Below are 15,353 nucleotides of genomic sequence, written 5' to 3' on the forward strand. Positions count from 1 at the left end.
TCACTGTGTGTTATTCTGTGTCCACTTATATTCTTGTCAGCATCACTGGGAACCTGTGTCTCTTTTTGTTGCGTCATCTTGTTGCGTCAGCTGTCCGTGTGTGTGGCGCCACTCCTGGGCAGGCTGCGCTTTCTTCATGCTGGGAGGCTCTCCTTATGGGGCACACTCCTTGTGTGTGGGGCTCCCCTATGTGGGAGACAACCCTGCATGGCACTGCACTCCTTGTGCGCATCAACACTGCGCGTGGGCCAGCTCATCACATGGGTCAGGAGGCCCTGGGTGTGAACCCTGGAACTCCCATGTGGTAGGTGGACGCTCTGTCCGTTGAGACAAAATCTGCTTCCCCCTTCCTGTTTTGAATCTAGACAAGTTGTCAATGCCCTTTTGAACTTTCCAAGGTCATTTCCATCTCCACTAATGCAAAGTGCTCCTACTACAACACTAATCTGTTGTGTAGTGTTTTATTTATTCATTTATTGGTTGACTGGATTTAATTCTAGACAAGGTATTCTTTTGTATTGAGTCACTAACAGGTGTCATAAAGATAATATTTATAGGGTTTGTCATAGTACTCATGGACTACCATTTAAAAGTATCCAATGTTCACCATATGATATTTTTCCTTCATCTTCCTTTTCATTACCATGTTTTTGTATTCATTGCGTGATGTGCCTCTCCATGATTATATGAGCCATCCCACAGTGGGAGAGTTAGGATCGATTGAAGGTTGAGCATGAATCTCTGTGCTAGCTATAAGGGAAACTTGAAATAAGAATGATGAACATGAACCTAATGGCTAAGAGGGAATTTGAGTTCTTACTCATTACTCTTCCTCAAATGAGCAGCTCACAGAATGATCTTTTTTTTTTTTTTTTTTTTAATGGCTTATGGTGATAACGTTATTAAATAGATGAAAATATCTCTCCAATCCCTGTCTGTCTGCTCGGGCCATGTGCTGAGCTGTGACCCAGTACTGGCAGCGATTGGCAAGCTTGTCCCACTGAAACCTCACGAGTCTGAGAGTCTGTGAGTTTACCAGCAACATGTGGGGCTCTCTATGTGTTTTTCACACTAATAACTGTGAATAAGTATCTTGTAAAATGCACCTGCTAACCTGTGTTATGTGACCCCTGTGAATATCTAATACACGAGTGTCATGTTTAGGAAATGCCATGGGCACCTACATATATATAGGCAGTGGAAATTCCTTCATTGTCACTAGTGACCCATACCTGTGATTAGGTAATATTCAGTAGTTCAGAGTAGTAGTATAGGGGTTACATGCCTCAGTCCAAATCTCGTCTCTACAACTTAGGAATTTGAAATCTCGGGTCATTAACTTATGCCCCTCAGAACCTGGCTGTAAGGGATAGGGAGAGTTTACATAATTCCAGGACTGATTCTAGTGAGATGTTCACAGGTTATTATATGCAATATGTGCTGTGGTGATGTGATGGTGTTTTAGAAAGGTTTCAATGACAGTTGTCCTGTGTATGTTGGACCCTTCACTTAGGGAAACACACAGCAATGCCCCAACACACACCTTCTCAATCCCTCCAATAGGCTTCGCTCATACACACTCCATGACTGCCATAGACACAAATCCATTCAAGTGAAGTGAATACATCTACTGAGAGAACAATAGAGCATGACCACATTCCTTATCAGGAGGAATTAATGTTTAATGTTTAACCATACCTCAAAAAATCCCACCAGTAACTGGAACCACCCTGGCTTTCCAGGCAAACCTAGGATCAATGCCCTGCTTGTCTAATCCAAAATTACCTCAATTCAGCAATTCTAGATATGTACCTGTTTGACTTTCTCCTGGGGCCACCTGCAATCAGAGAAAACCTTATGAGGATCAGATCATGTTTCGGCTGTTTGCAAAGGATTTTTGCTTGATTTGCAGCATTAGAAATTCAGATGTGAAATAGGGGTCAAGCAAACCTGATGAGCAGGTGTAGCAGACACACCAAGAAAGGCATGAGATTTTCCTGGACGCACATTTGTTAAGTTCAATTTGGGCGGCGATTACAAATTCTTAATCGAAGGAGAAAAAAATTGTAGCTGAGCAAAAGCCTACTTTGTCAACTTCTGCTCCCCTTTGTGGTTGATCTCTTCAATGTTGGATCAGTTAGAAGAGCCCCCACATGATGCTTCCCACCCCAAGGAAATGTAATATTTCATCTAATATGTTCATGATTAAGTATCCTCATCTGATATCAATTACAATGGAAGAGACCAAAAAATCAACTTTAGATCAATGACTAGTAAGCTCACCTTGGCTTTAAATGGGACCTCTTCATCCTCTTGATCACTTGGAAGTGCCCCCATCAGTTGTTCCTGGTCTCCTAGGAATGACACAGAATGACTCATCACATTGGTGTGTTTCTCATAAATTTCAAAGTAAATTTACAGCCTTGGACAAGACTCTTAACTGTGTAGAGGAGGTAGTTTATCAAGCATGCTGAGAACTGCTGTGGGACCATCTTCCATCATGAAGGAAGGATGCAAAGAGAGCAGCCAGAAAGAAACAAATATATATCCCTAGCTCTGAAGCTAATATCAACCTAAACCTTCTGACCATACCCAGTGTACAAATGGCACTGAAAAACAGGCTATGATTCAATGCCTGAGTCCCACCATCCCTCCTCTTTATAGTACATCTCAGCTTAAGTGCCAGTATCTTCTGGACAACTGCAAATTAATTCCATCTCCACACCACATATATAGACACTGCATTTACCATTTGTTCTACGGAAATTTATCACTTGATTAGAAGCAAAGTATTCTGGTGGTCTGGATTCCATTCCATGTAATGCATTCTATTGCATTTATTCACTAACCCATTGGGATAAAGATAACATATCACAGAAGATTGGGAATACTAAAATCTTACATTTAAATAGCAACACTTATTAATCAGATGGTTTTACTTCCAGTCTTTCTCTCCCACACCAAGTGTGAGTAGCCATTGAAATACTGACCGTGCATCATTGGCCATCAAATGTGGGATAGCCATTATGTAGGGACATACAGATTGAGTGTCAACACCCACAAATGCAGCTCTTTAGGAACGTTTCCACAAGGGGTTTGGACACCAGGTTAAGAACCAAGATGTGTCTGCATTCTTATTTTTCAAAGACCATCTTGTGGGACTCGTGATTTGAGTGCCTATTGTGTCCTTTGGGATGATGCTGTCATATGTACTAAATTGTCTTCCCGATGCCTATCTGCTTCGGGTAAGTTCCTGAGCTGTGACCTCAATCCAGTTATCATGGATCACGTCATCCTATGTGATGCCTCATGACTCTCAGAATTTGGAGCTGCTCATTAGCATGTATGATTACTGTGTCCTTTGAGCACTAATAACTATATCAAAGTCTGTGGTAGCCAGCACAGGTACTTGGCCTAGGTCATGTGACCACTGAGGCTACTTTATAATGATGGGCAGTTTTGGTCTCTTTGTAGGCTCATGTAAATTCTGGTGTATGCACATATACAGGTGCTGTAACTCCCTTGTATGGTTTCTAGTAAGCAGATGGCTGCGTGGCAAGTTCAGGCCTGTAACTCAAAGTATTATGACATGTGACTAGGTTCCCATTTAGTACCATCCCATTAGCAGTGCAAGAGCTTGGGATGTTCACCTTTGCCCTCAGTTTTCCATCTGTGTTGTGGTCATAGAAAGCAAACCCCAGGTCCAGCTTTGGTGAGTGTGGAACAAGTTCATGTACATAGAACATGCAGTGGTGATGGGGTATATTTGAGAAAACTGTCCCTGTTGTCCCTGGTAATTGTCCAGTCTAAATGGGATATAACATCTGGGAAACTGCTCATGGTTGCCCCCATATGCACACACACAAAGTCAAAATTACACCACAGAAACTCACACTAGACCCCCCCAAACCCCCATGCATGCAAAGCCTGCACAACCTAAAGAGACCACAGACAAAACCACAGACTGTAGTAACAAGGGCAGATTCCCTTCAGAGAAACCATTTCATCGTCACCATGATGCTTTGTCCAGGATGTCCCCAGCTGAACGTTTTCTGGAAGTTCCTTATTTCACCTCTGTTTTACCCTCGGATGTGGGATTAGCACAGAATACCTACCGTTTTCACTTTCTCTGGAGTTCCCCTGGAATTGCAAAAAAGAAAACACTATGAGGATCCTATGATGTCGAGTAGCATCTTCTCAGGTATTGGTGATTTTATGAGAACTGATAGGAAGCATTCGTAAAGTCAAAGGCCCCGTAAATAAACATGGAAAATACATTAGGAATGGCTCAAGTGTTGCCTGATGGATATGACTTTCCAGACCATTTTGATGGGAGTTACAAAAGTTCAAATCCAAGCAGAATACTGGTGCTGAGGCACAAGCCCACTACCATATGCTATATAACCTGGTGCTTCAATTTCTAATGCCTTCTTTATCAGGGCTCTTTTGGTAAGAGAACCCTTCCAAATATCCTTTCCCCTGACCAGTGGGTGATATCTATAATTCACACCATCGTGTATTATGATATTTACTCAATTGAAAAGGACAAATAAGAGAAAGGAATATTTCTGTCTTAGACCAAAACAGATGACCTTACCTCAACATTAGGTGGAACCACTTCATCCTCCCTGTCACGAAGAGGGTCCTCCACCAGGTCTTCCAGGGGAGCTAGGGGGACACAGAGTAACAGTCAGTACAGTGGGGTGTGGCTGATATTATTCAGGGATCTTTGCCTGACCCAGACAGGGGCTTACAATGTGCAGGTCCGGGTGGTCAGGAAACATGGACTGTGGAGTTACCCAGACACACTTCATGGAAGAAGGAGACCAAAGAGAGGAAATCATGGGCATCAGAAATAGGACCCTTGGCTTTGTAGTTAAGGAGAGTCTAAATCAATGTGAAATAGCTCACGAACAAGTGGTACTAAAATGTACAATATGATACAGTGATATGGCTCCAACTCTTATCTGACCCATTCTGAAATCCAGCAAAATGGCTGGAAACTCATTGACATCATGAGCTACTGCTTCGCCCTCACAGATCTTTGTTGACTTTGAGTTTCTCATCTGTTCTACAGGATTTTTAAAAATTTTCAACAAGTTAACATCTACAAACATAAAATTTGCCAGTTTACTCATTTTTATCTATACAATTAATTTACTGTCATCAATTAATTACATGTCCAATGTTGTGTTACCATCCCATCAAACATTCAATTCCAAAATTTTCTCATTACCTGAAACAGAAACTGTAGCCATTAACCAATAAGCCTAATCTCCTATCTCCCTAGCCCCTGGTAATAAAGTCTAATCTCCTTTTCTTTCTCTGAGTTTTCTTTTTCTTATATTTCAAATAAGTACATCGATACACTGTCTTTCTTTCATATCTTCCTTATTTCCTCAGTATAGTGTTTTTAAGTATCATGCATATAGTAGGGTGCATCAGAACTTCTTTACTTTGTGTGGCCCATTCTATGGATATGCTTTTTTTCTTTTTTTTTCTTTTTTTTTTTTTTTTACTGATTCCCATTTTGATGGACACTTGGGTGGTTTGAAACTTTTGGCCATTCTGAATGCTGCTGCAAAAAACACTGAGTTTTCAAATACCTATTTGTGTCCCCCTTTTAAGTTAAATTCTTTTTATATATAGACCTAGTTGTTAGATTGCTGGCCCTATGGTAATCCTGTGTTTTTCTCAATGAGGGATTGCCAAACTATTTCCCAATGTGGCTGGCTGATCCATTTTACCTTCCTTCCACCAATGTATGGGCCTTCCAGTTGATTCACAGCCTCACTTATATTTGTTATTTTTCATTTTATTTTCTCTTAAAAACGTTAGCTACCCTACTGGATATAAGGGGCACCTCATCGTGGTTTTGACTGGCATTTCATTGAGGATTAATTATATTGAGTATCATTTCTTGTGCTTATTATCAATTTGCATATATTCTTTCAAGATACATCTACTCAAGACTCAGCTAGTTTCCAACCCAGGAGTCCACACTCCAAGTTTACCTGCTTTGCTTAACAACAGCCACATTATTTATGTATCATCTCCCTTTTGAATGAATCTGACAAAGCTGGCAAAGATCCCATTGTTGACAGCCTAAGTGTAATGCCTGTTCTTCTGAATGAATGAGTTCCCTGACTGTTAACAGAGACCCAGTCAAGTGAGATGAACAGCAATTACAAATGATAGTGGTCTTATTTATTATGAAGTCCTTTGTCCCAAAATGCATAAAAATATCACTTTGGATTATTTTTTACCTTAATTATAAGTGTCTCAATTGATATATTTGCCAAGTCATGGAATGAACCACAAGTTAACTTTGAACAGAGTTCTGAGTGAAGAATTAGGAGACCTTTATAGTGACCCCAATTTTGGCAGCATCTAAATGGGAATATGTTTCTTTGCTGTGCTGTATGTGTGTTTGTGTGGGGTGGAGTGGAGAAAGGAGGGATGGAGAAAGGATTGGGAGAGGACTGTTTAGAGAGGTATAATAAGACACTGACCAATATTTTATCAGGGAGTGCTCCTGTGCAGTGCCTACACGATGACTGAAACAGTGATTAAGGCATCTAGGAAACGGGTAATTTTCAAATGACACTTGAAGCAAATGACAAAATAATTTTATGTGTAAGACACTAAGTGTTTATCATAAAGTTCCAATTCTTTGAGTAATTCTCAAAGAAAGAAAAATGAAAAAGTATCAGAAGAAAATGTAAATACCAAAGCATCTGCAACAAAGTTTTCATGAACTCAAAAGGGGAAAAGAAATAAAATTAAACCTCCCCAGAAACATGAAACATTTTCCTAGCCAGAGAGCACATTGATGTAGAAATAGGCATGTAATACCATTCCCAAGCTCCCTTATCCAACCGGCTAGTGTCCCTGTAAAATGAGAAGGGACACAGAAAGAAACAGTAAAGGGAGAAGGCTATAGGAATGTGGAGGCAGAGGCTGGACTCATGCAGCTACATGCCATGGATCACCAAAGATTGCCATCCTCCACCAAAAGAGAGGGAAAGCCAAAGGAGAACTCTTCCCTTAGGGCCTCCAGAGGGAGCATGGTGCTGTGACACATTGATTCCAGACTTCTGCACTCCAGAGCTGTAGAAGAACACATTTCTAGGTCTTATTCTTTCTGTTTGCTATTATGTGGCCAAGATTTTGGTACTTTGTATGGCAGCCCTGCAAAATGAATATAGTACCCTTCATGATATGGAAGGCTCCATACAAATGACCATCACTGCTGATTCACAGCCAGTTTCTTTCAACTAATAATTGACACATGCAGGGACATGAGTGTTCTGCACATCTCAGGACGATCTCAATGACTGCCATAGAAAGCAGTGCTTCAAGCAGGGGTGCTGCTGTGGGCTCTAGAGACATCTGGACACTTTAGGCCTTTCAGCCAAACTCAGGAAATCGGCACCACATGGGTGGGCCTTACCTTAGAATATATGATAGCCAATCTCCCCGGTGTATCAGAGTTAGGCTCATTTGCTACACATGGTTTTTCTGCCCATATATTTGAACCTATACTTATCACTATATCCATTAGGTGTATGTCCCAGAGACTTAAATCTGCAGTGTGTTCATATGCCACTGGAGCCCTGAATCTCAGCAGGGTTGCAGCCAACACCTACTCTTCCAGTTCCTCAGATTCACCCAGGATAAGTAACAAAAGAAGGATGATGGACAACACCCATCCCAAAAGACAGAGAGTATCTAGCACTGCAAGCAACAGCGTTTCCTCCATCTACCCCATAGGACCTAAAACCCATCTTAATCAGAAGTAGCGTGGGCATAAACATTCCGAAATCCTCAAGATTGAGGAATGAACACACATAAGAGGAAAATGTAAATATGGACCAAAGTAGATTTATTATTACTCTAGGACTAGAAGTCCTTTCCACATTGATGGAAAGACAGTGATCACCGCAGTTTCTGTGGGGAAGCACAGGGAAGAATAGGTGTAACATGGGGCATTTTTGGCATATTGGAATTGTTCCACATGGCATTGCAATGACAGATACAGGCCAGTATACATTTTGTCAAAACCTGTAAAATTGTGCAGGGCATAGTGTAAACGGTAATGCAAACTATAGACCATGGTTAGTAACAATGCTTCCATATTTGCTCATCAATTGTAAAAATATATCACAATAATGAAATGTGTTGTTAAATGTGTAAAATGTGAGCAGATGAGGTGGGGTATATGGGAATCCCTATATTTACAAATAACTTTCATGTAATCTAAAACTTCTTTAAAAATGAAGAACATGTGAGTACTATAGGTAAAGCCCTTAGAAAAGTTGTGGTAGAGTGTCACTTGCACATGAATTTTCAATTAGTAAATCTGAAAGGATGTGCAAAAATTTAACAGTTGGTACTTAACGACAGAACCTAGAGGAGTATAGAAAATGGAGGGAAAGTCCATCAAATTTCAATATACAGTTTTTTATATATTTTTAATTGTCTACAAGTACATTATTTTTTGCTGTTATCTTATGCAAAAAGCCTACTCTCCGAAATTCTTGAATACAACAATGATTTCCCTTTTTTTTTTTTTTTTTTTTAACGTATTTGGAAATCCAGGGAGTCCAGAGTGCTGAGTTCTGTTTGTTATCTTTGATGTCTGGGCCTCAATGGGAAGTCTCACTGGCTGCACACAACTCGGAAACATGTGGGTAAACATCACCCATGTCTGTGTTCAGAAACAATATTTTGATGTGAAGCCTCTGTGAGACCTCTCCATGTATCTATTAAGGCAACACCCCACTTCCCAGTACCAAATCTGGCTAGTTTCCTAGTGTTTCCATAATAAATTGCCACAAATTGGGTGGCAATTGAGAACAGAAACTTATTCCCTCACAGATCTAGGGACAAAAACTCCAAAATTATCGTGTCTGTAGCACCACTCTGTCTCTCTGAGGAGCCTAGCCAGGAGTCATTCCTTGACTCTAATGGCTTCAGGTGGCTCCAGGTGCCCTGGCTTATGGCAGCACAACTTCAGTCTCTTCTTCCATCTTCACATGGCCTCCTCCTCCCAGTGTCGGTCCATCTTCACACAGCTTTCTCCTCTGTCTCTTACCTTCTTATACGTGCTCTAGTCATAGAATATTAACACCCACCCTTAATTCAATAGACCTCATCTTAATCACATCTGCAAATACATTATTTCCAAATGAGCCCACCACACACAGTTACCAAGGATTTCTGAATGTAATCTGTGGGACACAATAAAACACCTGAATTTTTGTCATGGGAGTTACATGACAATATGCCTTTGTCAAAATGCACAGAGGGGTAGACAGGAAGCATGATTCTCCAAAACAATGTACTGGTACTGTCCCTTTAATTATACACACATCCATAATAATGAGAGTGGTCAACAGGGGAAACAGTGCTTGGTCTGCACTAGGAGGATGGCAGGGAAACATGTTGGAACTTTTTGTACTCTCTGCACAATTTTTATGTGAATCTAAAACTCCTCTAACAATTTATATCATTCTTATAACAATCTCACAGCACTTTTTTGAAGTCAACTCTTTCAGCTAAAGTTCATAAATAGATTAATGACCAAACATTGCCTTGAAATGCTGTTTACCAGTAAACACAAACCAACTTTTGTCAGTGCCTCTTTCATTATGTGGTTGTGGTGCTATCTACTAACACGATTAATAAAGTTGTGACTTGACCCAGTGGTTAGGGCGTCCCTCTACCACATGGGAGGTCCGGGGTTCAAACCCCGGGCCTCCTTGACCCGTGTGGAGCTGGCCCATGCGCAGTGCTGATGCGTGCAAGGAGTGCCGTGCCACGCAGAGGTGTCCCCCACATAGGGCAGCCCCACGCACAAGGAGTGCGTCCTGTAAGGAGAGCCGCCCAGCGCGAAAGAAAGCAGCCTGCCCAGGAATGGCGCTGCACACACGGAGAGCTGACACAACAAGATGGCACAACAAAAAAAAAAACACAGATTCCCATGCTGCTGACAACAACAGTAGCAGACAAAGAAGAAGACGCAGAAAATAGACATAGAGAACAGACAACTGGGGTGGGGGGAAGGGGAGAGAAATAAATAAATCAGTAAATCTTAAAAAAAGAGAAAAAGAACCTTACAAGGTATATTTAAAAAAATAATAATAAAGTTGTCAAACATTAATTTTAAAAAAGATGGCATCTTAGCCTTTGTATAGGTTTTCCCTCAGTAGGGGACACTACATAAACTACAGGCAACATTACTGAGGCAATACAATGATTGCAATTCCACTGTACCTTCCAAAGAAGAAGAGTTGCTTGGGGATGTTTGATGGCCCTTCCTCTTCCTTGGACACATGGTGATTCTGCGACGTCTGACAGACTGGGAATGGCGGGCAGTAGACTTTTTGGATTGAGTAGCACATTTTCTCTTTTTATACTTGAGACATGAACCTGGGAAACGCATGCACAATAGAAATATCAGTTGACATGTTATTGACAGTTGAGCATAGGAAATCTTTAATGAATTATTTAGAGTTCAAACTATCATCCTCTCATTAAGGAGCTTCCCAGAAGACCCCATTGGGTCTAATTTTGGTTTCAAAAGATGTTGTAGTTTTGTGTTGTTCACTTTAGAAACTCAATAGACAGATGTGGGATGCCCTTATGGAGATGAGGCAGCACAGGAAAGCAGCAAAGCACAGTGACCAATGTGTGCTAGTGTCTGATCATCTGGGTTCAAATACCATTTAGAGGCCACCCAAGCCAGGTTATAGCTTGTAAATTTTCTGGGTTCAGTTTTCAGCACTGTCATTTGAAAACTTTAATAAGATCTACTTAATCGTGCATATTATGAAACTGAAAATGAGTAAATGCAAGCAAATCCTTAAGAAAAATGCCCAATATGTCATAAAAGACTTAGAAGAGTTTAATTGTTAAAGGTTGGGAGGAATAAGCAAGTATTCTACTAGTGCTTTGCTCCAGAGAGGGTGGCTTGCCCTGAGCCTTGATGACTCAGGACAGGGGAGGCGTGACACTGACTTTCAGCCCTACATGGGTGTGATGCTTTAGAGCTCCTGGAGAACATGTGCAATGTCCTGTCACCCCCAAATGAGTCCTGTGTGTTCACAACATTGCTGAGTGAAGGATTTGGGTCAGGAAATGTAAGCGCTACCCCAACTTGGCAAATTCCAGGGGTTCCAAGTTCCCTCCCCGGAGCTGTGGACAAAGGCCAGCCAAGTACTTGATTTCAGGGAAGAGAGTGGCTCAAATCCTCACCCTACTGTCTGCCTAAAAGTTAATTCTCTGATGCAGAACATGACTCAGTTTCCCCCAAATGGAGTTCCTCTGAAGGACCAGGGAATCTTGTGGACATCCTACCCCAAACTATTCACACTGTCAGCTGCCTTGTACAAGACTTCCTGGGGGTCAGCTAACCACTCCTGATGACCAGTCATCAGCTTGGCTACCACAGTGGCTCAGAACCCAGGATTTTCACAAATAACTGCCCAGGGCAGCTCTGCAAAGCACTAGCTCCCTTCAACCAGTGAAGCCTGAATAAGCAGTGAGGAAGGAGAGCGTCCCATCCCTAGACATAGCTTAGAATCCCCATCTAGGGATTTCCTCAGCAACCCGGACCTGCATTCCTTTGGGTCCCACACTCTGATCAATTAAGGGATTTCCTTTTTACTCCCTCTCCCAGGCTGCCCTCAGAAACCTGCATCCTCTGCTATCATCCCACAGAAATCCTGCCAGGAAATCCCAGGTACTTTCCTTTGTAATCTCTGGTCCAAAATGCAGATGTTTTCCATGCATTTCAGCACGTGTATTCAGAAGAATGTTCTCTGTAATTTCCCTTTCCCATCTTTGTCTTTCTGGTGTTCGGTATCAAGATTCTCTTGATTTGATGAAAGAGTGTCCCTCTATATCTATTCTTTGCAAGTGTGTTCTGCTTTGGCATGATGTCTTTATGAATATTGTGCGGTAAACATAGGAAGCCACTGGGACCTGGAGATTACTTTGTGGGCACGCTAACTTTTTGTATTTCTTTTTTCTAAACATTAATGCTTATTTTAATGATTGTGAAGTACACAAATGCACTTCACAGGGCTTGGTGGTTCATATAAGCACACGTGTTGTGAACACCCTGACCTACACTCAGAATGTGTCCAGCCCCTGGCAGCCTAACGTTTGCTACTTCCTGTCAGTAGCCCCCAGCAATTACCACTATTCTGACCGTGATTGCCGTAATTTAGAGTTCTCTCTTTTTCACACTCTATCAATGGAAGCACACAGTATAAACTCTTTTGAGTATGGCTGGATGTTATATCTGAATATTGTGGGAATTCCAAGCTGTTGCTGTGTGAATCAACATTCGCTGTTTGGAATGCCAAGTAATTATATCACATTAGGACATTGCACAATAAGTGTATTCCTTCTACATTTTATACACTGTATTGTTTCCCTGAATGACTACTCAGGATCTAACTGTTGCAAGTGAGTCTTTGCAGGCCTTTCTGTGGACATCGCATTCATGCCTCATTCATGGCCCTTAGATTATATAGAACAAGGACAGGGACTGCTGGGTCACAGGTGCACATGCCTCTAATCCATACCAGAACACTGTTTTCCAGGTGAATGTAACAGCGCCCTCCCCACAGCATCATGGGTGAATTTCTCCATGTGTGCACCCATTCTTGGTGTTCATCTTTATACCCAGGTCATTCTGGCACATTTAAGAGGCATCCAGAGCGTCCAGGATACAATTATCCCTTCTATACATCAATGCAATTGACATATATTGTATAGGTGACACCTTCTGCAAAAGAACCTGTACTGTGGATGATTTGACAGGAGACAAATATCAAAACATTTTAGTTCTCCTTTTTTTTTTTTTGCCTTTTAATATCTTGGAGAATGAGATATTCAAGTTAAGATTTTCATTCCATTTGTTTCCCGGCAAAAATAAGAAATGAAAACACCTATCTGTACTTTGAATATATTTTTGTCATACAGGGTATAGTCTTATAAGTAACACTACAAACAAACCATGCAAAGAAATCAATTCTGTGATGTACTTCAAAATCTGGCAAAAGTTTCCTATGAAGATAGACAGGTCACTAACGCAAAAGACTGTTAAAAGGAATCCTTCCATTTAAGTTAAGCATTTATTTTATTTATATAGTCATGCTTCATAATCACTGAAGCACCTTAAAAGTCTTAAGTGAGTTGTTATGAAAAAAAAAAAACCTAGAGAAAATCAATATTTGCTATAAAACAGAAAGAAGTGAGTCTTTAGAGACAACAATGATTACAGGAGGGAATGAAAGAAGGAGGAAGGAAGGCAGGGAGGGAGGGAGGGAGGGAGGGAGGGAGGGAGGGAGGGAGGGAAAAGTTCAGGAAAAAATGAGAAAAAGATTCCTTGGATTTCCAGCTCAGGATTCCTAAAGTGTCTTACAAATGGTAAATCTACAAATGCATAAATAGTAATGTGTTCATTATGACACAACCTGCATCCCATAACACCATCTGTTTTGAAGCACAGCTTAACCACCTTTAAAACCATTTCACCTTCTGCAGGTCCATTTATGCTGCCTCTCCATTTGTTGTCCCTTTTATGGAAGTTTACAGTTTATTTAGGGTCTGGAATTTTGAGTTCTGGGCACAGTATTTTGTGTATTTATTCAGTAATCTGTTGACATATAGGAAATCCAATTTTGAAATTTAAAATGTTGAAATCCTAACATTTAAGGTTACTCTTTTTGCTATTGTGTTTTCCTTCTCAAAAAATTTTTTTTATATTTATAGAAGTTGTAGATTATGAAAATGTTACATAATAACAAGTTCCTCTTTTATTCCTTGTGTGTGTTCATGAATGAGCTGGTGCGTGATCTGTGATGGCACTAAGCAGCCCACACTGGAGAATTCATTAAGGAGATAGGCATGGGTTGAGCACAGAGGATCTCTAACCAGGCACACAAGACAGTTCAATAAGGGTGACCTGGGCTAACAACCAAGGGAAATTTTGAGTTCTTACCTTCTGCTGTACACACAACTCATGGCTTGCAAGACTGGCACATTTCTTGGGCTACTGGCATTAATGTTAGCAAATACACTAGAAGAATCTCCTGATTTTAATCAGATACTGGCCAGGTAATGATGAGTGACCCAAATCTAAGAGATATTGACTTTGTTTCCCTACATAGTGACTTTGAATTCTCAGATATGTGACTGGACAAATGCATGTGAAATTAGCAGTACGGTAATTTGAGAGGTAATCTGGGTTATGTGACACTGGCAAAATCTTATAATGATGAGCAGTGGTTGAAAACTCGGTAGGCTTGAAAACTTTCAAGTACATGCATGGATGCCAATGTTGTCCAAATTTCCCATGTACAGTGTTTGATATCTCCATGTCTGAGCTTTAGATGCAGGTTCAGTTTCAAAATTGGAGCCTCATGCCTGGGTACAGAACTTGGCTCTAAATCTTAGGCTCTAGTGAGACTGTTGATATAGGTCTCTGTGCCTCTGCATTCCAGCTGAGGTGTCAGTATTTTAAACACATGCGTGACATATGGCTGTGATGAGGATTTAATAAGTTACTGTATGTAAACTGTGCACTGGCCAGAAGGAATCATTTTCTTGGTAGAGTTGACAATGTTGATTTACCCGTGTAAACAGGAACACTGTCTAGTATGAATAAATACAAGCACACAGACATACACACATTCAGATTCACAGTTACACAACACAGACTTACTCATTGACAGGCCTCAACTACAATCAATACTAATCCACACTACCCAAGGGCAACCCAGCTGCTTCCAGAAACATGATCAAAGTTGAAGAAACATGATCAAGGTTCTTTCCCTTGAGATCAGTTTTTCTCACACCATCTCCAATTCTCACTCCCACAAGGAACTGGGAATTATCCCAATTATCCCCACCTAAGCCATCATGGAAAGCCCACCTATTCATCTAGATTTCTATTATTTTCTATCCCCAGCCATTCAGTGATTCCAGAATACACACCTTGTTCTCTTGTTCTTGAGGCTACCTGTAATGGAGGAAAAGAAAGCATGTGAGAGTCAGATTAGGCTGGGTATCGTTTACACAGGTCTTTTGCTCTCTTAGTTGCTATAGAAAACCAGGTGGGGATCCACTCTTAAGTCAAAGAACAAAAAAGCAAAGTAGAGGACACCATTAGAAAAGGTGCAGACCCTCCCAGAATGTATTTCCTTCTATTCCTTTTTGGCAGACAATTACAAAATTATTAATCTAAGGAGAAAAAAAATGCCACTAAGGCAGGGGGTCTTCTACATAGTGTCTCCCAACTGACACCACCGATGTTGAAGGCCCTCTGGCACCAGCTG

The 15,353-nt window shown here is 41.0% G+C and overlaps 2 protein-coding genes across 3 annotated transcripts in view; one reads left to right on the forward strand and one right to left on the reverse strand.

Annotated features, from left to right (window-relative positions):
• LOC131274036 (protein IWS1 homolog) overlaps nt 1-15,353 on the forward strand; it is a 97,023-nt gene that overhangs the window by 38,566 nt on the left and 43,104 nt on the right. The gene's annotated exons all lie outside the window — the stretch shown is intronic.
• The window catches only part of LOC131274038 (uncharacterized), a 33,743-nt gene that overhangs the window by 7,951 nt on the left and 10,439 nt on the right, over nt 1-15,353 (reverse strand). The window contains exons 4-9 of the mRNA XM_058279060.1: nt 15,013-15,037; nt 10,279-10,434; nt 4,598-4,668; nt 4,116-4,140; nt 2,284-2,354; nt 1,813-1,837 (exon numbers count right to left, since the gene is read on the reverse strand). Coding sequence (XP_058135043.1) covers nt 1,813-1,837; nt 2,284-2,354; nt 4,116-4,140; nt 4,598-4,668; nt 10,279-10,339 — 253 coding nt within the window. The 5' untranslated portion in view covers nt 10,340-10,434; nt 15,013-15,037. The remainder of the gene's footprint in view (nt 1-1,812; nt 1,838-2,283; nt 2,355-4,115; nt 4,141-4,597; nt 4,669-10,278; nt 10,435-15,012; nt 15,038-15,353) is intronic.

This window comes from Dasypus novemcinctus, chromosome 17 (assembly GCF_030445035.2).
Source record: "Dasypus novemcinctus isolate mDasNov1 chromosome 17, mDasNov1.1.hap2, whole genome shotgun sequence".
NCBI classification, from domain to species: Eukaryota; Metazoa; Chordata; class Mammalia; order Cingulata; family Dasypodidae; genus Dasypus; species Dasypus novemcinctus.